This window comes from Hydra viridissima, unplaced genomic scaffold (genome assembly GCF_058129835.1).
Source record: "Hydra viridissima isolate aposymbiotic clone 2 unplaced genomic scaffold, HvirCarnegie_v1 scaffold_1, whole genome shotgun sequence".
Classification (NCBI taxonomy): domain Eukaryota; kingdom Metazoa; phylum Cnidaria; class Hydrozoa; order Anthoathecata; family Hydridae; genus Hydra; species Hydra viridissima.
This window is the reverse complement of record NW_028324300.1, coordinates 669,436-691,592: the sequence shown is the minus strand read 5'-3', so window position 1 is coordinate 691,592 and position 22,157 is coordinate 669,436. Positions and strand designations below refer to the sequence as shown.

Genomic DNA, 22,157 nt, shown 5'->3' with positions numbered 1-22,157 from the left:
TCCAATTTATATATAACACCCAATTTATATATAATGTAAATACATAATACTTTTGGTAATGGTGACCATTACCAACAGTATTTACATTATATAATAATTATCTAGTGGGCATTTGACGCCCTTGGACTTCCAAAGACGAATAAATTTGGTCCGAGCTTCCGCGACCGCGAATTAGACGTCTATGGAGGTCCAAATTAGTTGAATTTCGTCTTGATTTGTAATTTGGTCGTCTATAAACGTCCAAATGAAATATTTTGAACATTTTTTTTAAACACGCTTGCGTGAACTATTAACCACCATTGTTTTTTTTGTTTTTGAGTTTAACAGCGCGCTAGCCAATAATATATTTGAACCAGATATCTAGATCGCGCTTCTATCATGAATTTTTTTATCAATAAGGTTTTTTTATCTGCCAGACAGAAACAATGATATATCATATACGATATATATATAATGTATCATAGGACAGAAATGACTCAATTACAAAAACAAAGTAAAACAAAAAAAAAATTGAAAGTTTATATAAAGCGGCTATCGACTATAAAAACTTTAAAAACTTGCTTCACTTTTTCTTACGGAATTTCTGTGAAGTTAGACATCTAGTTAACATATATAATTGGTGCTAGCTGCTACAATTATCCTGGCTTCCTGTAATATCATAGAATGGAGCGTAAAACATATAATTAAAGATTTCAAATCGATTTAAGTGAAAAATATCAAAGGTATAAATTATATAATATAAATTTTTAGTAAAAGTAAGCTGAAATAAATGTTAGTTAAAAAACTTCTTACAGTTTTAGTACAGATATTTTAATCTACTAGATTAAAATAACTGTAGACATTAAGTATAAAAGTAGACTAAAATATCTGTAGATTATCCACAGATATTTCAATCTACAAGATTAAAAGAGAGCTTCCATCTTTTTTTCCTCTTTTAAAATTGTGCAGTTCTTATCAAAATTATATTCCTTTTTTTTTAAAAAAAATTTTAGAAAAATTAATGTTAAGTATATTTGCCATTGATACATTCATTAGTTCCATTAAGTTTTTTTTTATTCTCAGGCTACTTTAGTGCTGTCATTATAACTAAAAATGTTCTACCAACCAAGACAATGGTTCCTTCTCATTGGGTTAATTTAGCCAAATGTATTGTTTATTTCCCACCCAGAAGTTACAAAACTCTTGAAACATATATTTCTGAGTGGGTTGTTCCAGAGCCAGGATGGAAAAAGTTTAAGTTTATTGCATTTATTTTGGAAGCTGGGACATTGGAGATATGCAACCAGATGCTTTAACTTCAAACAGAAAATGACTCAGAATTAGGGGTGGTAAACGATTAACGATTAATCGATTAATCGATTAAAAACCATTAATCATTAATCGATTAATTAACAAACGATTAATCGATTAATTTTTTTTTTAATATGACAACTTTGCGTTTTTTTGTTTCAAAGATTTTTACGAACATTTACAAGCGTTTTTTTAACGAACAAGACTTGTGTTGACTTCTATGTTGATTTGCCTATATTTTCCGGCATCCGGTCAAATATTAGTATAAACAAACAAAAACAATGCTTTTTTCATAGTGCCGTTTCTTAACCACCATTTACAATGTCGTTTGGAAAAAACCGCTCTGAAGTTTGGAAACACTTTTTATTGGAAAATAAAGGCAAATCAACATACAAGTGCAAACATTGTTCAGTTGAACTTAAATTCCATTCATCAACTTCAAGTTTCTTGTATCATTTAGAGCACAAACATAAAATTTATTTGACAAAAGTTATTTTAGAGAAGTCTAAAAATATACAGCCAAGTATTGCTACCTATTGTAATAATACAGGTAGCAAAGCTGAAGATGTATTAGCTCGTTTAACTGCTGTTGATCGTATCCCTTTTACAACTTTGGCCAATAGCAAAGATATTAAAAATGGCTGGAAAGCTCAAGGACTTAAAATCCCTGATGATCGACATGCTATAAAGACAATTGTTATGAACTACGCAAACTCAATTAAGTTCAAAGTTGTTCAAGAGCTTCAGCAAAAAAAAATTAAAAGGAGAAAGGTTTTCAATTTCTCTTGATGAGTGGACTTCTGGTAAAACTAGAAGGTATTTATGTCTCAATGTACATTGTTCAGACAAATGTCACTATGGTCTTGGGATGATTAGAATAAATGGTTCGTTGCCTTCAGAAAGAGCTGTTAATATTGTTATTGAGAAATTAAATGAATTTGGCTTAAATTTGATTAATGATGTTTTTGGATGTGTTACTGACGGTGCATCAGTAATGAAAAAAATGGGACGAGAAATGGGAGTTATACACCAACTTTGCTACTCCCATGGAATTCATCTTGCTGTATGTGATATTCTTTATAAGAAAAAAAGTTTAGAAATAGAAACAACTCAAGAAGAAATAATGACTGATGAGATTGAAAATGAAACATCTGATTCCGACCCTGATGATGAAAACAACACTGAAGAATGCTGGAATGAGGAAAGTAATAGCTCTGTTTCACAGGAAATCCAGTTTAATGAGGACTATGGCGTTATCATATTGAAGGTTCGTAAAATAGTCAAACTTTTTAGAAAATCTCCTCTTAAAAACGATTCCCTTCAAAGTATTTGTAGAACAGATTTAGGAAAAGAACTCAAGCCTATTTTGGATACTAAAACAAGATGGAATTCGCTAATAAGTATGTTAAAACGGTACTTAAAATTAAAAAATGTTATTGCAAAGGCTCTTGTTGATATATCTAGAACAGATTTAATTTTAAAAGAAGAGGAAATAAAACACATTTCTGATATTGTTCAGGCTCTACACATTGTAGAGTTAAGTGTTATGGAACTAGGGAAAAGAGACTGTGATCTGATAAAATCTGATAAAATTATTTTGTTTTTACTACAAAATCTTAAAGAACAAAATACTAACATTGGTCAAAAATTATTTACTGTTGTCTCGGAGAGAGTTGTTGAAAGAAGAAATTGTAATATTGCTGGTTTACTGTGCTTTTTACATAACCCAGCTGACTATAAATCAGACTCAGAATTTCCAGATAATCTTTTGAAATACCCACATAAAAATAAAATTGCTAAAACTGCTAGAGAAATATACCTATGTTTATTTCTACATGAGGAAGTAGAAGCAGCATATCAGTCTGAGTTAGAGTACACTTGTAATGAAGAACCATTAAGAAAAAAAACTAAAGGTAAAGAATTAGCAGAAATAATAGCTAATACAGCTTCAGCAGCAGGAAAAACTAAAGGGATAACTTTTAAATCTTCCCCTCAAGAAGTTTTGACATGCATTAAACGTGAAATTGCAGTTCTCGAAAGCACTGGAAACAGGCCAAGTTCTTTAGAAAAGATTTATAATGCCATGCTAAGTCTTCCCCCGTCTTCTATAGAAGCAGAAAGAAGTTTTAGTGCAGCTGGTTTATTTGTTACTAATTTAAGAACTAGCTTAAACGATGATACTGTTGATAATTTATGTTTTTTAAGATCATATCTGATTAAAAGAGAAATAAAATCATAAAAAATATAAATTACTTTTTATTAAGTTATAAACACATTTTTTCTAAAATTAATCGAAAATTAATCGATTAATCGATTAATTTTTCGAAATTTAATCGTTAATCGATTAATGTAAAATACCGATTAATCTACCAGCCCTACTCAGAATATTAAGGTTCATTTTTTTGGCGCTACTGCAGTTTCTCCCCCCCCCCCCCCCCTCCTCCTTTTTTATGATTGATTCTGATAGAGAATTTTATGCTGATTCAGAAAAATATAAAAGCATATACCAGAAAATCAATGGAAAGTGCTCTAATTCGAAGTCAAAGTTGTAAAAAGTCCCACTAAAAACCCTAATATTCGCCATTTTGAAAATAATAAGTTAATGATCTTTTTGCTGACAAAAGCAATACATTAATAGCAAGGTTTTTACGTTAAAAAGTCGTAAAAGTATGTTTATCTAGTTTTTTGATTTATTAGAGAATAAACTATAATGCAAGTAATGTACTTTTGTAATAAATTAAAAAAAAGAATTTAACAGTTTTTTTTCCTAAAAGAAGAACTTTTGAAACTTAGTTGATTGTTGTTTTATCACATGTAAAATTTAGAAATAGTAACCTTCAAACCGTTTTTTTAAATAAAAAAACCAGCGTACGATACAATGATAATTATTCATCAGTTTGTCTGCATTCTCAAATTCTATGTTCAACCTTTATTTGAAATCTTCCATTAACTTCATTTCGTTATAACACTTTCGTTATAATACTTTAAAACAAAAATTCAGAGGCTAATTGAAACAAGGTTTATTGCGCAATGTAACGGTAATTAGTTTTCGTTAAAAATGAAAGCGTTTTGAAAAAAATGGCGAATATTAGGGTTTTTGGTGGGACTTTTTACAAACTTTGACTTCGAATAAGAGCACTTTCCGTTGATTTTCAGGTGTATGTTTTTATATTTTTCAGAATCAATCATAAAAAAATGGGGGGGGGGGGGGGGGGGGGGGGGAGAAACTGCAGTAGCGCCTATTTTTTTTTATTATTATTTATATAATCATTTTTCATGATAAAAAAAATTATAGTATATAAATAATTTTTTTGTATCAACTATTAGGAAAGTCAAAAATGTTTGTACACCTAGTCCAGAGCTAGACTCCAGTTCTCATTCTAATGAACCTATGAGCAGTGGGTTTTCTCATAAGCTGAGTGATAAATATTAAAATAAAGGTGATGAAGAAGATTTATTTTAAAATACTCCATCTAAAGTATTTCGTTTCTTATATTTATTTCAACTTTATTATTTTTTAGAATTATAAAAATTGAAAGCAGCACTAACTCCTGTTTTGGTTTAAAAAAAAAATGTTTGCATTGAATTTTCAATTTAAGATCATTTTAAAACTGGTAAATTAAAAAGGAAACATTAAAATAGGTGATGGTGGAGTTTCTTTTAAAGAAATGACAAATAAACGTAATTACTTCCCATTTACTTTTATATACTTTATAAATATTATATTACAGATAATTTATTAATGATATAAACTTTTCAATTGTTTGATTTAATTTCAGTTTTAGAATTAAGAATTTATCATATAAAAAAAACTAATTAAATCTAATCATTTTTGAAAAATGAATGTATAGAAATTAAAATCTCAGCTTTTATTTTCAGAATTCTAATATGCTATTTTTATGGAACTAACAAGTCAGTTTGATCAAATTAAGGAAACTCAAAAGAAAATCTTTGATCGCCTTGAACTTCTTGAAAATAATGAGGTAGGACCTAATGCGTTCATAGCTGATAACATTTTTACAGAACCGCTTGATACGTTAGATGAGGTTAGACGAGGAGGAAAAATAATTAAACTCCAGTAAAGCAGCGAGGTTTCGGAAGATAGTTCTTTTTTTTTTTTTTTTTTAATCTAGAAAACTAAATTTTATCGATTAAAGTTTATTTACATTTTAAATTTTATTGATTAAAGTTTATTGAGAAATAAACTTTAATCAATAAAATTTAAAATGTTTCCACTATAAACACAGCTCAAAATTTAAAACAAAGTTTATGTTATTTTAATCTAAAAGCATTCCTATACTGATTTAGACTGTTACTATCTTTCCTCAACTATAGATTTGTTTGGAATGGACTTGTTTTAAACTAACTTTTTTATTTTCTGTAGATTACACAGATTAAAGGTGTCGGTGGTTCAATGCCACATAGAATAGTTAAAAAGGTCTTAGACAGCATAATGACATAACCTTTGCAAAGGTGTTTTAGTAAAGATGGGATAAAGGGAAAATGGAAATTTGTAGCCGCAACATTATACAAATGTTTAAAAAGTAAGTTAGTTTACATATCAAATTATGTTGTAAGGTTTCTGCTGAGTGTTGCTATAAAAAACAAAGAAGTTATAATAAAATTTAAGTATGTATTTAACTAAATATTAATATTGAAAATAAAAATAGTTCTATATTTTGCTTGTTTTAGCGTGCTTATTTCAGAAAAAGATGGCTTTGACGTAGGCAATATCAAAACACTCGTTGGCGACTTGTTATAACAAGCAATACTTAAATTGCAAAAAGAAGAAACTAAATAATATAAAAGGTCTTTTTTTTTTTTGTTATAGCATTTATATTATCTAATCTGTACTTAAATTAGTAAATATATTAACTTAAAAAAAGTAATTATTTCTAGATTTTAGTGTAATTAATGCCCGAACACAACGACCATAAGTTTAACTTTGACGTCTGCCAGACGTCGTAATTCGTCCTAAAACTGTCTAAAGAGGACGTCCGTGGACGTCTAATATGGACGGACGAAAGGTATTTCATTTGGACGTTTTCTGGACGTTCTAAATAGACGTCCAAATTCCCACCGGGATAGAAACAAAATAGAACAGTTCAATAAGTAGGAATTCCACCGTGGATAAAACAGGTCGATTTAAATTTTTCAGACATTTCATTCACATTGTATTCTGTCTTCCATAAATTTTGAATAAGTTCGGTGAACTGAAATTGATGTAAAATTCGTCTCGTCACATCGTAATTATTCATATCCAACATGTATTCAAAAAAATCTGTATCATACGCATTTAGGCTATCACCATTTTTTTCAACTATGTACTGTCGCAGTGTGTTAAAATAAAACAAAATAAAATCTGTATTGGCAATATTGTAAATAGCATTGCCATTAATATGTACGTAATTCGGATAATAAGGATCGTTTTTTGCGAATTTATTAATATCGCCTCGGAATACACTTCCTTTAAGCCAAAAATGACCAGCACCGATTTCTTGGCTAATTGAAGTCAGCCAGTTGGATCGAATCGGCCGTACGTCAGGCTCCATATAAAATACAAAAGAGGTGTTCATAAAACTCTTGTATGCTTTCATCAACATCGCTTCAAACATGATGCGAGAACCAATGACGTGTTCATCTTCGGTTTGATCGTCATACCTGTGCAACGTTATTGAGATTTTAAAAAAGCAATCAATACTTTGAGGCAATTTAGCGTACAAATCAGTGAGATTAGACTCAAAGTAGCCAACATAAAATACAAGTTCTACACTTGTTTGATTTTCACACGGCTTAAATCGGTTCCAAGTTTTTATATTGTCTAAAGTTTCGTTCAGTTGCTTTATGTGAAATGGCATCACAATCTTTAATGGAATGTAGTTTGTTTGATTTGCGAAGATGGTGAGGTTAAATTTTGCTCCAGTTTTGTTAAACCTTTTTTTCTTGGACCACAAATTGATAGAAACAAGTAAGAAAAATAATGATACCAGAAGAATAACAATTAAACGTCTTCTGAAATATTTTAAACGCATCGAATGCTGTTTGTACAAAATCTAAAAACAAAAATATCAATGTTTTTGAAATAGCACTTAATCATATAATAATATCAATGTTGTGAATCTAAATTTAGGATCTACTACATCTTTACGGCTGGGTATCTTGCTAAACGTAGTGAAAAACCAGAAGTGTAACCTACTGAAGTAAATATTTTCCATTTTTATCAAACGCTCCGCGATTAAAACTAATAATTTGGTTAAATTCAGTTTAATGAACGCTTTATAAGATCTAATAAATTAAAAAAATTAACTTACGGTAAAGTGACTAAATTCCAGTAAGTAACCAAATTCTAGTCACATTTTAAACTATTGGACTTTATGTAAATTAATGCTTTTAAATAAATTTACTTTATAAGGATTTATATTTACTTTATAAGGATTTATATTTTTTTAGAATGGCTCATGATCAAAAAGATCTTAAATCTATAACAAATAAGAAATCCAAAGTTGACCGACTTATGGAAAGTATGTGATATGATTAGAGAAAGTGCTATCTCAGGCTATAAACAGTTGCAATAATGAGCCTAAAGCTTCTAAAAGAGCTTGTGTAAAATTTTTTCAAATACTCAGAGCATCTTTACAGACCAGGAAAAATGGAAAAAATTGAGATGGACGCAAAAGTAGAAAGAAAAATCTTGATGCCAGTTGAGCTTGAAGAAAATTTACTAAATTTTAAAGACAAATAGACATTGAAAAATTTTTCCTTTGTGATTGCAAGCTTGCAAACAAATACGACCATTCTTTCAATAATAGCAAAACATCTTAAAATGGTGGCCCCTTCTCAGCAATAGTATAAGAAAAGGTAGCCCTTCAACAGCTAGAATCAATAACAACATTGCGCCATCAGTGTATGAATCCAATACAGATGATTTTTTTAAATCACTTAAAAAGGTCATTAAACACTATGAACAAATATGAAACAAGGACGAGAGCTGCAACTAGAGTTTAAAGCAAACTAAAATGTTGTTGCCAAATGTACAAAATATTTACACATGAGAACTCGAAGTCTAAAAAAATGATTACTATTATCCCTTCCCGGAATGCAGTTAAAAGAGCCACCTCATTTGAATTTGAAAAGAAAGACAATAAAATGCCAGCGCACACAAGAAAATTTTATCAATCATGCATTTGAACAGTATTAAAACGGTTCAGAGATGCTTATAAATAATGCAGCCTTAATTATAAATTCTAATCACCTGGGGTCCTAACTAACAATGCAAATTTTCAACAGAATTGAGATTTTGTCTAGACACTGCTCAAATTTTCAGGGCTTTTGAGCCAAAAACTCTGTTCTGAGACAGAAACTCAATTCAAATAAAAGAGACATTCTTATAATTAATTAAACACCAGCTATCACCATAGCAGCTGTGTAAATTAAAGCAGAGACTGAAGTTGGACCTTACATACCATCAAGAAGTCTCATATGAAGACCTTTTTGTGCAGGCTTGCCTATTGCACCAACTAATATCAATATTAAAGAAATTGATATTTGAATGGAAGCAATTTTTTTTTATTAGAAGATACTAAAAATATATCATTAACTTCAAAAGAACCACATAACAACCATATTAATAGTATTCGTATTAAAAATCCAACATCCCAGTTTTGCTTATAACCATTGCCTTAGTAACTTATTTATTAGCTTGAATTCTGGAACCAAAATCTAATTAATAATTAAGAAAATGACCCGAACCCTTCTCAGTCTATAATTAGTTGAATTAAATTAGCACTAGAAACAAGAACCAACATAAAAAATGTAAATAAAGATAAATAGGCTATATATATATTTAACAAGCACCACAAAAATAATTACACCTGATGATATACTGGGACACATTAAGACTTGGGTAGGTTAAAGTTGATCATCTTTTAATTTTGTTATTATACCAACAAGTTTTTCGATAGTTTAACAGTTACTCTAAGCTATGATGTCCAACTACCTATTATTGAGAATACTGTTGATCTTACAGTTTGACGACTGTCATTTTCTAGTGTAGAAGCTACACCTTCTGCACCTTACGTTCTTTTCAACAATTTATTTTATTTAGGATATGAAGATAATAATAATTTGCCTTACGCAGCAATATCTTTCAAATACTGCAAAAAAACTAAAAAAACCAGATAAATTTTGTGTCGAAAGAAGTATATTAATAAAAAAAAAGGCACAAAAAAAGCATTCTTAAGTGTTTATTGATGGACTATAATTTTGATATGAATATATTATAAGATATATTCTGCCACACAATAATATGAAAGGTCTGTTAAAGAGTTCAGTTATTATCATTATATTTCCTATTAATCTTGTAAACGTGAATATTACATTGTAGTGATCTCTTATCTCTTGCAATTGATTTTGTGTTAATTAAAACTGTTGGCCGACAGGAAGTTTTATTCAGGGCCTTTGAGAGTGCCGATGGCGCCCGGGTCAATGTCGAAAAATAGCGCTCCTTTTCAAGGCTAGAAATTTCAAAATTTAAAGTTTTGCGAATGAAGCAGTTATCAACACAACACATTGAATTTCTGCGTTACTATCAATTTTCAGGATTAACAAACGGTTCGCCAATCAAAACTGATATTTGAATCAACATATTAGTTTTAAACCAATGAAACGATAACCAACAAAATTTTGAAAAAGGTGAATAAGGTGCTTAAAGATGAATTTTTTGAGCTTTTAACTGACCAACTAGTTATTGATGATATTGTCGTAGCTCACCTTTTTGTCCAAATCTTCTTCAATCAAAATGATCAAAAAATCAGTAATTCAATCCTGCCCCATGGTCAAATAGAGAGAGTTTTTTACGATCTTCAAGTTAGTGAACGATCGTTTACCCTCAGCAACTGACATAGAAATAGTGTTGAAAATCCGGAGCATAATGCAAATGTAGGGAAAAAGGCGTTCAAGCTTCTTTTGGAAGATTTGGTTGAGTAATTGTGTTGGATTTCCTTACTTGAAAATTTTTTTGCGGACTGTGTTAAAGCAGCGAACTTCTTCAATGAGATTGTGCAACATATCGCAAAGCATCCTGCTTGCCTCAAATCTTGAATTAATCTGCTGGATCAGACTATCAAAACTAATATTAAAAATGTTCAATTCAAATTATTTCTTTTTGCTGTCATGGAAACGGAATGTGTTTGATGCCTAATTGTGAAAGCGATTCGGTTTATGCTTTCTTATAGTAGCGAGTTCAGTTTCCAATTCTAGGGGTCCAGCTACAGCTACAGCCTCTTGGAAAATCTGCGAGCAAGAGCCCCTTAATCTGTTTAAGTTCTTCCAGCAACTTTCCAATCAAAAGTAGCTCGTCATCCATTTAATGGCCTCAGATTGTAGAAAACGAATACCGTTGTTGACAGTTGTACCAAATCGTAATTAGTAATAAAAACTCAATACATGATAACCATTTTTCGAAAGCTCTCTCTTGACTACGCTGCTTACTGGTCAAATCAAGGTTTTCCATGGGATGTTTAAGAGCAGGCATCACTTCTCTCGGCCTTTTGGCAAGTGGTTTGATGGCATTAATACAAGAGCTCCATCTTATCATAGAAAGCCTGAGGATCTTCCATCGGTCAGAACTTGCACCAAAAAATACGTACAAAGGTTCGAAATTTCCAACGAATACTTTGATCTCAACGGCCGATTCAACTGAGTGCACACCAAACAAATCCAGACTGTGAGCGCTTCAGGGAACGTACAGAGCCTCCTAATGATTTTGACTTGTTAAAGCTTGAGCTCCCTTGTAAGCACCTAACATATTGTATCCAAAATCGTATTCTTGATCGCGACAGTTTCGAATATTCATATCTAGCCTTGCAATCACGTCAGTGATAAACTAATCACATCAGTGATAATCTAATCACATCAGTGATAAATAATATCGGCTCCTTTCTTTTTGAGACAGAACATGGCATTTCTAATCCAAAAGTGACACTTTCACCACTGTCTTTTTTTCGAAGTACAAAAATAGTTGCTTCTCTTCACATTAGACATCAAAGAAATGAAAGAATAAAAAACAAGACCCCAGTAAAAGATGTTAATTTCATTTTCTGAGGTTTAGCAGATGAAAATTGAGGCCAGCATACTTATTCGCTCATAACATGGATTCTTATGCCATCTATAATCTAATTGAATGCTGTATCGTGATATTTTTACAATTCCTGCATTTTTAATTCGAATCCAAAAGTTTAAACTTCATATGCAAAAACTAAGCAGACTTCACATTATCAGTCATTAAAATGTTTTCTATATACTGTCAAAAAAAAAAATTGCGACCGGTTATCTGGCGTCCCTTCAAGTTTGGTGCCCGAAGTTAATTTTCCCCCTGTGCTTCCTCTCTCGAAGGTCCTGGTTTTACTTATCTATTACACATTACTTAATACAGACACATGGTATTCTTTCTAAAAATGCTAAAAAATTCCAAGTTATTTGTTTTTCTTTTCTCTCTGTCTCTCTGTCTCTGTCTCTGTCTCTGTCTCTCTCTTTCTATATATATATATATATATATATATATATATATATATATATATATATATATATATATATATATATATATATATAGAACTAAGATCCAAAACATTTGAAAAATCTCATGGACCACTTGTGAATAAACTTGACAAAGTTCTATGAGGTCTTAATGTTCAAAGATAAGCTCATCATGGAAAATGTTTTATTGGAAGCCATGGGAACCATGTTCAAAAAAAATGCAGGTTTTTCCTTCCATATTTCTGCATACTTTTAAACATGAAATTGTATAAATATCTTCTTAAATACATTAGTTCATAAATGCTTAAAGGTTTTTAAACATTAATTTTGTAAATGTGCCCTAAAATTATCTTTATTCATTGAATAAACAGCGTCCTTGATTTTTGCAATTCAATACCTAAGATAGTAAGCGATCTTGGATATATTGATGCAGATGTTCATAAAGAGGCAATGGTCTTGAGTTAAAAATTTCCAGTTTTTCCACGTTTTTGCAATTCAATACCTAAGATAGTAAGCGATCTTGGATTTATTGATGCAGATGTTCATAAAGAGGCAATGGTCTTGAGTTCTGCAAGTATACAACATGGTACAACTTTATTAATTCAAGTGAAATCATTAATAAAAATCTATTATCAGAATTAGGTGAAATTACTTTTTCTTTAAAATTTATAGTCTTGCATTACAGTACTCTTACTAAAATTTACTCTCATTTAAATTACTCTTGTAAGGGTTATCGTAGTTATTCTTTTCTTTGTTTTCTACGTTCTTTTATTTATTTACTTTTTTGGAGTTAGAAAAAGCCATTGAAAAGTTAATGAGATACTTTCGTAAAACATGGCCTATTGAGTCCATTACGTCAAAAATGCATTTGTTGGAAAGTCATTATGTTGATTTTATAAGATATTGGGGTTTGGGTCTCAATATTTATGGAGAGCAAGGTATAGAAGGCATGCATGCTGAGTTTAATAGTATGAACAACCTTTTGCCATATGAAAGGATCACAGCGACGAAAAAGTATTGTCTGAACATTACATCAAAAACTCCCCAGAAGCATTGAAAATCAGACCAACCATAAAAAAAAGAAAAACTTTGTAAATTTTTTTAGATGAATTGTGTAAACCAAATATAACATTACAACTTAATTTCAATGTTTTTTGTAAGAAATTTTCATAATATATATTATATATTGTATATTTCCAAATAAAATAAGTAAAAATAGTTTATATTTTGAATTTCAATCGTTGGTATTAAATCAGCAACGAATATTTTATTTTACTTATTCATTATATTTTAGTTTTTATTCTTTACGCTTTACTTAACATCTTGTTCAGTACCTATAACAAAATGGAAATTTATGGAAAAAAAGTATTTTTTTAACGAAAAAAACTCTAAAAAAAAAAAAAACCGGTTCTTCAAAATTTTACAAACTCTTTAAATACCTTAACTCTTTCTCTTGAGCACTCCAGATTTTGCCAAAAAGTTTATTAAAGTACTTATTAAAGAAGAATTATTGACTTCCTTGAACTTCACACCAAAAAAATAGGCAAAGTTCTAAATCTTGTAAAAGTTTGACAAATTCTTTTGTTTAATATTTTTCTCTCTTGAAAGCTAGTAATAATAAACACTTATTAAAAAAAGAAATTTTAACATGCCATTGTTATAAAAAGATATATTAACTTTATTTATTATAGGAAGACTTTTCAAAGTTTTTTTGCGTTTTGCACGCTTTATTAAAAATCAAACCGAAAAAATATTTGTTAATGCGCATGCCCACAATAAAGTTGCATAACGAAACTGCCGTCATATATATATATATATATATATATATATATATATATATATATATATATATATATATATATATATATATATATATATATATATATATATATATATATATATATATCAACTGTGCTTGAGTTCTTTACTTTTAAAAGATTCAAAAGAAAATGGTTGAATCGCATATATCGTCCACCAAAACCATGAGTGATATTATTACTCACTACTTGTAACAGCCTAAAGACAATTATTGCTGACGGACTTCATTTTTGATATTTTAGAGATGACTATAGAGAGTTTCTCCAATTAACCGCACGTTTGGTAAGTTTTGACTTGTGGCAATGCTTTAAAAACATGGTGCCCTCAGAGAGCGCTTTGAATAGCAAAGGGCATCTGCTAAAGGAAAATGGAACTGCATATTAACGGGAATTAATCGGTTATAAAGCAACAGCTGATGAAAATACAGTAAATCTGGCGATTGGATAGGTTTTTGGTTAGCATGGTTCACATCTGAAAGAGTTGTTATTGCACCATATGATAATATTAAACTCATCCAAAGGTTCGATGCCTGCGATGCTGTGGTTTGCACAATCGGCCTAAAAGATGATAAAGCGTCACTCGTGGATGATATGTTATTGTTAAGGCATTGACAATTTTCAAAACTGTTGTACTGAATTTAGTCAAACAAAATAATATCCAAAGTAAGACTTTCACTTTCAGTTTTGTATTTTTAATTTTTCGAACCTTTTGTTTTGCTTGTACATTAAACTATATCCGGTGGAGAGAAAATATCCGCTGGTGTAAAAATATCCGGTGGAGAGAAAAAATAAATCATCCATTAAATCTACTGAAATAATGTTGGCACGGTGATAAACAATCCGTAGCAGAATATAAAATGACTTGTAGAAAACTTTAGAAAACTGTCAAACATTTCTGAAAATGTTGAGCGCAACTTTTATCAATTTGCAACTCACTTTGCTAACGTCTAAAACCTATAAACCTACAACTCGCGTGTTGTTTTACATGGTTTAGGCGTTATTGCCACACTCGGGTTTAAATCGAGTTACCACTTTGTTTTGAATAAATTTTTTACAATAAAATTTATGGCAAACAACATTGCTTACACAATATCTTTTCTTTTTGAAAAAAATAAAGAAAAAATTATATCTGAGTGACGGATATTATACAAAACAATCTCTAACGCAACACTTTAAAAATCGCACGGTTTAAAAGTTTTAATTTATTAAGTCTTTCGGGCTGGAAAAAAATGGATTAAAAAAAAAAAAATTACGGGAAAGGTGCCTTTGATGGCATAGCGCCTATGATGGCATACTGGTCATATTTCTAAAAATATTAGTTTTGGCGCATAAGTGATTAGACCAACATGTGTTTATTAGTAATTCATTACTTCTGGTGAAAATTCGTCCCTCTGTCATAAATAATGCTTTTCTAATCAACAAACATAAATTTTGGCATGTGGTGTTGTAGTTTTAATGCCCTCATATATTTAGGATTACGATTTTATTATACATCATACAGAAGTAAAACTTTCATGCATTTCATCTGCAGGCTTTGTACATTTATTAGAATACTTATTTTAATGCTATGTGTGGAATAAGGTAGACACAGCTTGTTTTAATAAATATGGTGACTCTTTCCTATGATGGCATACTGAGAAGTTGCCAACATAGGAAAGTCTGCAAAATGAATTGAAAAAAATGCCTGAAATCAATTTGTATGCTAATAAAAAGGTGATCAGGCTAAGAACAAAGATGAAATACAAGAGTTTCAGAAACCAACACATTTGGAAATGAAATCTCCTCCATCAGAAGCTTCCATATACATTGGATCTTCTGTTTCAACAAAAGGATAAGATCTGTTATACAAAAGTTGTGTCCGTTGCCTTTAGCAATCCTTAAAATCGAAATGAAAAGGGCACGAAAACGTGGAAAAACTGGACCTCTGAATACCACACCGGGTATCCAAGAACTAAAAGATAAGACAAAAGAAAAAGATAACAAAGAAAAGGAAAAATTTGTTAGAAAAACAAAAAGAAAGACGACTGTTGAAGAAAAATACTACAGTGAGGAGATTAAAGGAAGAAATAATAAAATGAATTTCGAATCTGATACAGCATTTTTGTATTGTTATGAAATTTATACGCTGTCTTGCTCTAAAGAAAGAACTGGATTTGTTGTCAAAAACCCAGATCTTGATGTCATTGTTTATGTGCAGGCATATAGAGAAGTAGAAAAAAATTTATATGTGAACTATGCTTATAGACCAAATATTTATTATTAACTTTGTTTTCTTGATAAGTTGTGTTTCCATTATTAAAAAACAAAAAAAATTCTTGTTTGTCTATTTTCTTTAAAGTGTGCCATCATAGGAGCATTTAGTTGCCTATGATGGCATACTTGTATTTTTTTTTTTAATGGTATAAACTTATAAAAAAACAAAGTAGTAAAAATTCTAAGGTTTATTATTATTTTGCATGCTAGAGGGAATACACCCATGTCAAAAATTATTTTTTAAGTTTTCAGGTAATGGCTCAGAGAAACGTTAAAGTTAAGTATGCCATCATAGGCACCTTTCCCCTATTTACTTTAAAATATTTAATTTTTATAAGATTTTGTCAGATTTTTAGATACTTTAACAAGCGATTTTCTTGCTGATTTTTTTTGTCAACTCGTATACAACTGAAGAAGACCAAGAAATTTCGCGCGCCAAACTTTAGAAATAAAGAAGAGTGTCACCTCGAGGAATAAAGAAGCTTTATCGAGTTTCTCGAAAAAGCGTCGAACTCCACTTTTAAGCAAAATGAAACGCGACAGTAAATTAATCAAAACACGGTTTTACGCAAATGGACGATTTTTTAAAAAATATAAAGTAACTTCTAAACTAATATTGGGAGTGCAATCTATTTTTTTGCAAATTAAATTTTTCCTCACGCCCATGACCTAACCATGCACAAAGCTTAAAACTTTATTAAAAAAAATAAAATAAATAACTGTTTGGTATTTTGATGTGATCCTGTTTAGAAAGAAAATCTAAAGCAAACGAAAACACGGAGGCATTATTTTTCTCGTTTTTAACATGGCATACGTAACAAAAATTATAAAAGACAATCACGTGATAAATTTGGAACCCATGTTCACATCATAACACTTATTACAAATGGGAAATGCCCGCGTTACCCAAATATGCTGACTCTCATGCTTTCACATGTTACAAAGAATTATAAGTAGAGTGCTTAGTTGTAAAATGTTCTAAAATTTTATAATAGTTTTTATTTTAATTTCTGCTGTAATTTTCCTTGCAGGCGCTAAAGTCGCCTGCCACTGAGGACTATATTTGTGGTAGTTTTTGCTATTTTTTCGGCTAGATTATTAACAACAGTTAATGTAATTATTAATTAATAACTATTTTCTAATGTGATCTTTTCAACTTTTTTCATAAATTAAAGTAAAAAAAAACTTATTCAGCTATTGGTTCGGTTTTGGTAGCCTGGTAACCTCCTTGGTTGTAGATACCCTAAGGGCCTTCCTCTAAAGAAGTAATGGCCTTAACTTTTTTGCGAGAAGTTAAGAATGAGAAAGGTAACCAAAAGTTTTGAATTGCCACTCAGCCGATAACCGAACACCAACGCTGTATTATTTATATATGAATAAATACATATGTTTAATTCTTGGCAAATGACTTATTTTTCACGCCACTATCTATGCATGCATACATTCGGTGACATTTCGTACTCTAATTTATTTTAAAAAAGATCAATCATTTATAATGTTAGTACGAGATAAAGGAAACAAAATAATATAGTAAAAAAAACTTTGTAAATCTCATTATAATTGTTATATTTTGACAAAAGCAAAATTTTCGAGCCACAAAATATGCACTCGCCAGTAGGATGCTTTAAGACTCATTTACAAAAAATAGCGCATTGGTTGTTTACATTTGGTTCGTAGAGGGCCGTGGGAGCAAAGCATTTCTTTGCATATGCAAATATGCAAACTCCTTACGTAATAATTAATTATAATAAATAAATAGTTAATAAATAATTCCTGACAGTAATAAAATTTTCAAAGCAAGAAAAGTACTCTCGTGAGATTGTATCTCACGAAAAAATTTCAGATCACAGAAAATCACAAAACTTTGAACAAACAAGAATTATTGTACTGTCAAATGGTAAATAAACCGTGAACGGTATTACAGTAATATAGTACAGTGGATATGGGTTAAAAGATCGCTTACCTAAAGGAAGACCAACAAAAATGCCTAAAAAGGTAGATTATATCAAAAACGCAAATTAACTGTTGATATCAAGAAAACAGCTACCAAAACAGCACGCGACCCAAATGATGAAAACCTAGCTAACGTTAGTCATAGTATTCTAACTTGACAACTTCATGTTGTGGGATTTTTTTTGGTTGTACAGGTAATAAAAAACCATTAATCCGTAAAATGAATAAGAAGGCTCACTTATCCAAAGATCATCTAAATTGGGTAATCAAAGATTGGTAAAACCTTTCTCAAACAAATTGAAGTTTAACTTTTTTGAAAGCGATGGTAAACAACCTGTGCGACGTCTTATTGGCACAAGAAATGACGTTTGCTACCAAATTGCAAATGTAAAATACGATGGTGAAATTGTGTAATAGTTTTGAGAATTTTCCCCGTACAAGGAGTCAGCCCTTTGGTGGAGATTAATGTCGGTCGATTGGTCGAGATCATAAGCTAAAGATCATAAGCTAAAGAAACAATTTTACAGAATTGGAATTTTCAGGTCAAATATTGATAAATATTGGTCAAATATTGCAAAACATCATTTTGCCCTAGACATATCTTCCTCTGCTTTGGGCAAAATGATGTTTTGCAATATTTCGAGATAAATATTTTGATCCATAACTCCATCAATCTTATGGATCGGTCCTACGCCAGAAGCAAACCCGAATATTAATTTTTGCGCCGCAATGTTTAACACATTTCAGAGTGTATTGCGGTTTGTATGAAGAGTTAGGTGGCATCCTTAGATATATCCTTTGTCCACTTGACCCAAATAAAACAAATTTGCTCTCACCAGACCACTAAATATTACGCCATTTTAAAGCAGGCCAATATACATGTATTTTTCTAAGTGCATTCTTGCTATCATGTGCCTTAATTTCATAAGGGGAACTTTTCTTGGATTTGTTGCACGCAATCGCGCAGCCATTCAAGCCTTTCACGCTTCTTTTTTGTTATCTAAGACGAGCATTTTGTTTCTCTCTTCCTTTTTATAGAAATGAAGACAGTTCTTAGCGGGCTTTCTTATAAGAAAAATATAAATTTCATTATATTTGCGTTTTATTAGTGAATTACTATTTGCAATGACCTGTGTTTTTTGTAACATCCTTAACACGAAATATATTGATACTGATTGATTGATTGATTATAATGTATTTAAGTAATACGAAAGGGCTTCTGGCGACTAGTTTACTTTTTTTTAACCGCCGACGTACTGTTCTCAAAGAAACGCTTAAACTTAAAGTCTTTTTTTATAATCAACCCATAATCTCTATTTATAAAGTAAATTTCTTTCAATTATTTTACATATTTCATGAAATTAACACCAAATTCAATCTTACTTTAAATTGATATCACTTAAAACAAATAAACAAACAGCTGATATAAATACATTAATAAGAAATTCTAATTATGTACATGTATAAAATTCTGAGCTTCATCAAAATAGTTTGAACAGTGTGATCAATTTTTTTACTCCCATTTCATTATTAAACTTTGTATTACTTTTATAGTGAAACTTATTAACTTAAACTTAAATAAAGTTTTAAAAATTAAGTCAATAAGTTTATCACAAATAATTGTTTTACTAATCACCACTTTTTTTTTATTTTGCCAACCACTGTTAATATAACATTTATAATAATAAATCTATTCGCATATAAAAATGGTATTCTTTTAATGTGTTATTTGGTTTCCAATCTTACACACTAAAAACTCATATAATTATAAATGATTAATCGTTTGTTAAAATAAGTTAGAAAACGAAATATTACTGGACGGAAACTTTCACACGTCACCATATGTGTGTATATATATATATATATATATATATATATATATATATATATATATATATATATATATATATATGTTTATATAACAAAAAAGATAGTAAAAAAGAAAACGATAAAATATCCTTAACAAACTTAGTCTATAAATTACAATGCTTACCAGCTGCTGCTTTTTGATTCTGTTGTTGGCTTAAAACTGGATTAAGTTAGGAGAGAATTTAAGTATTAATTTTGATAATGACGGATTACGACGGATGACAAAAAACACTTCCTTAAGGGTTTTCAAAATCAGTTTTAAAGATTTTAAAGTAATTCTAACTCAACAGCAAATAAGCCTAGCAGTTTTCGACATCTCATCAAAAAAAATATTATTTGGTAATAATAAAAATCATATCACATATATAAAAAAAAGAACAGCTTAAGCAGTCAGAATACAAATGGAAACATGTTTCGGTGAACTGAGTTCTAGTATAAATTGAACAAAAGACTACTTAGCAACCTATTACAGACTAGATTACCTACGTGTTATGATTACAATTTGAACTAATCTATGAATAAAGAACCAAATAACCAACACCCGCAATGCCTGCTCGTTTTTACTGCTTTGTAATGGATCGTCAAAATATAATTAGCAATCATCAAGGGAATAACACTTAACGCGTGATTGGTATGAAACTTTATTTATTTTCCAACCGTTGGAAAATAAATAAACTTTCATACCAATCACGCGTTAAGTGTTATTCCTAACGCGTTAAGTGTTATTATAACGCACGAATCATGCACGAATGCACGAATCATGCACGAATGCACGAATCTAGCACGAATGCACGAATTATGCACGAATGCACGAATTATGCACGAATTATGCACAAATTTGTTATAAAACCAATTCCAATCTTATTTTAATCAAAACTTTTTTATTGTGCATAAAACATCATTTAGCCCACCGTATAATTTGGATATAAAATAATACCGTCATTAAAAGAATTTTGCTTCTATGTATATATTTAAACGTTTTGTATTCACGAATTATTTGTATTTCGAATTATTTGTATTCACGAATTATTTTGTATTCACGAATTGATATATTTTCTAAACATATATATATATACATATATATATATATATATATATATATATATATGTAGAGAGATGTAGAGAGAGAGAGAGAGAGAGAGAGAGAGAGAGAGAGAGAGAGAGAGAGAGGGAGAGAGAGGGAGGGAGAGAAAGATTAGACTTAAAATGGAGATGCAAAGGAAGAAAAAATAAAAGACATTTGTTTGTTGACTATTTCAATAGCTAGCTTATGTCGCCCTGTTAAAAAGTCCATAAAATATTCAAGTTAAGAAAAGACTTATGGTTTAAAGTACGGGAGCAAGTGGATAATTGATAATGATAAAGAAAAAAAAAAAAGAAAAGAAGCAGAGTAAAGAAGAAGATTTCTTCTCAATAGTTATCAGTTGCAAATATAGATAAATATATTAAAAAAAAAAGATGTTTTGTTTGCAAATGCACAAATATTATATACAATTTACTGTATATTTTTGACTGCATATTAGCAAAAACAAATTCTTTGCTTCCTAAAATGAAGGAAGCAATATCTAAGTAGAAAACGGTCAAAAAATGGAACAAATTTTACAACCAGCTCGATGATTGAAAAATCTACCACACTAAGTAAGAAACCTGCTCTATCAATGTGTATGTGAGTAATAATCCAAGAATCAAATGTTGTTATTTGTTTGCTTTGACCTCATCGTTTCAGTAAATTTTCTTTTAAGTGTTTTAGATCAAGGTCATAACAACCTTTTAATGTATAGCTAGATTTACTTGCTTATAATGGTGCTTCCCATATACTCATCTTCATTATCTTTATATTTGTTATTTATATCATTCTTCTTCTTCTTCTTCTTCTTCTTCTTCTTCTTCTTCTTCTTCTTCTTCTTCTTCTTATTATTATTATTATTATTATTATTATTATTATTATTATTATTATTATTATTAATATTATTATTGTTATTAATATTATTATTATTATTATTATTATTATTATTATTATTATTATTATTATTATTGTTAATATTATTATCAACTTTATTATTATTATTATTATTATTATTATTATTAATATTATTGTCATTTTTATTATTATCATTATTATTATTATTATTATTATTAATATTATTATCATTTTTATTATTATCATTATTATTATTATTATTATTATTATTATTATTATTATTATTATTATTATTATTATTATTATTATTATTATTATTATTATTATTATTAAAATCATTTTTCTTATTATCATTTTTATTATTATAAATATTATTATTATTGTTATTATTATTATTGTTATTATTATTATTATTATTATTATTGTTATTATTATTATTATTTTTATCATTATTATCATTATTATTATTATTATTATTATTTTTATTGTTATTATTATTATTATTATTATTGTTATTATTT

General features: G+C 29.5%; 1 protein-coding gene and 1 pseudogene across 2 annotated transcripts; one reads left to right on the top strand and one right to left on the bottom strand.

The window, feature by feature from the left end:
* Positions 1–4,681: 4,681 nt before the first annotated feature.
* Positions 4,682–6,091, top strand: LOC149892784 (uncharacterized; annotated as a pseudogene).
* Positions 6,092–6,102: 11 nt separating this feature from the next.
* On the bottom strand, positions 6,103–19,993 carry LOC149892783 (uncharacterized). 2 transcript variants are annotated; one of them, XM_090096571.1, is made up of 2 exons: positions 19,840–19,993; positions 6,103–7,343 (listed from the first exon to the last, which is right to left on the bottom strand). In XM_090096571.1, the coding sequence occupies exon 2, from the start codon at positions 7,320–7,322 to the stop codon at positions 6,396–6,398; it is 927 nt and encodes a 308-aa protein (XP_089952697.1). In that variant the 5' UTR covers positions 7,323–7,343; positions 19,840–19,993; the 3' UTR covers positions 6,103–6,395. The 2 variants fall into 2 exon arrangements, with proteins under 2 accessions (XP_089952697.1, XP_089952153.1); XM_090096027.1 differs by lacking the exon at positions 19,840–19,993 and adding an exon at positions 13,263–13,427 and having other exon boundaries at positions 6,378–7,343.
* Positions 19,994–22,157: the final 2,164 nt, after the last annotated feature.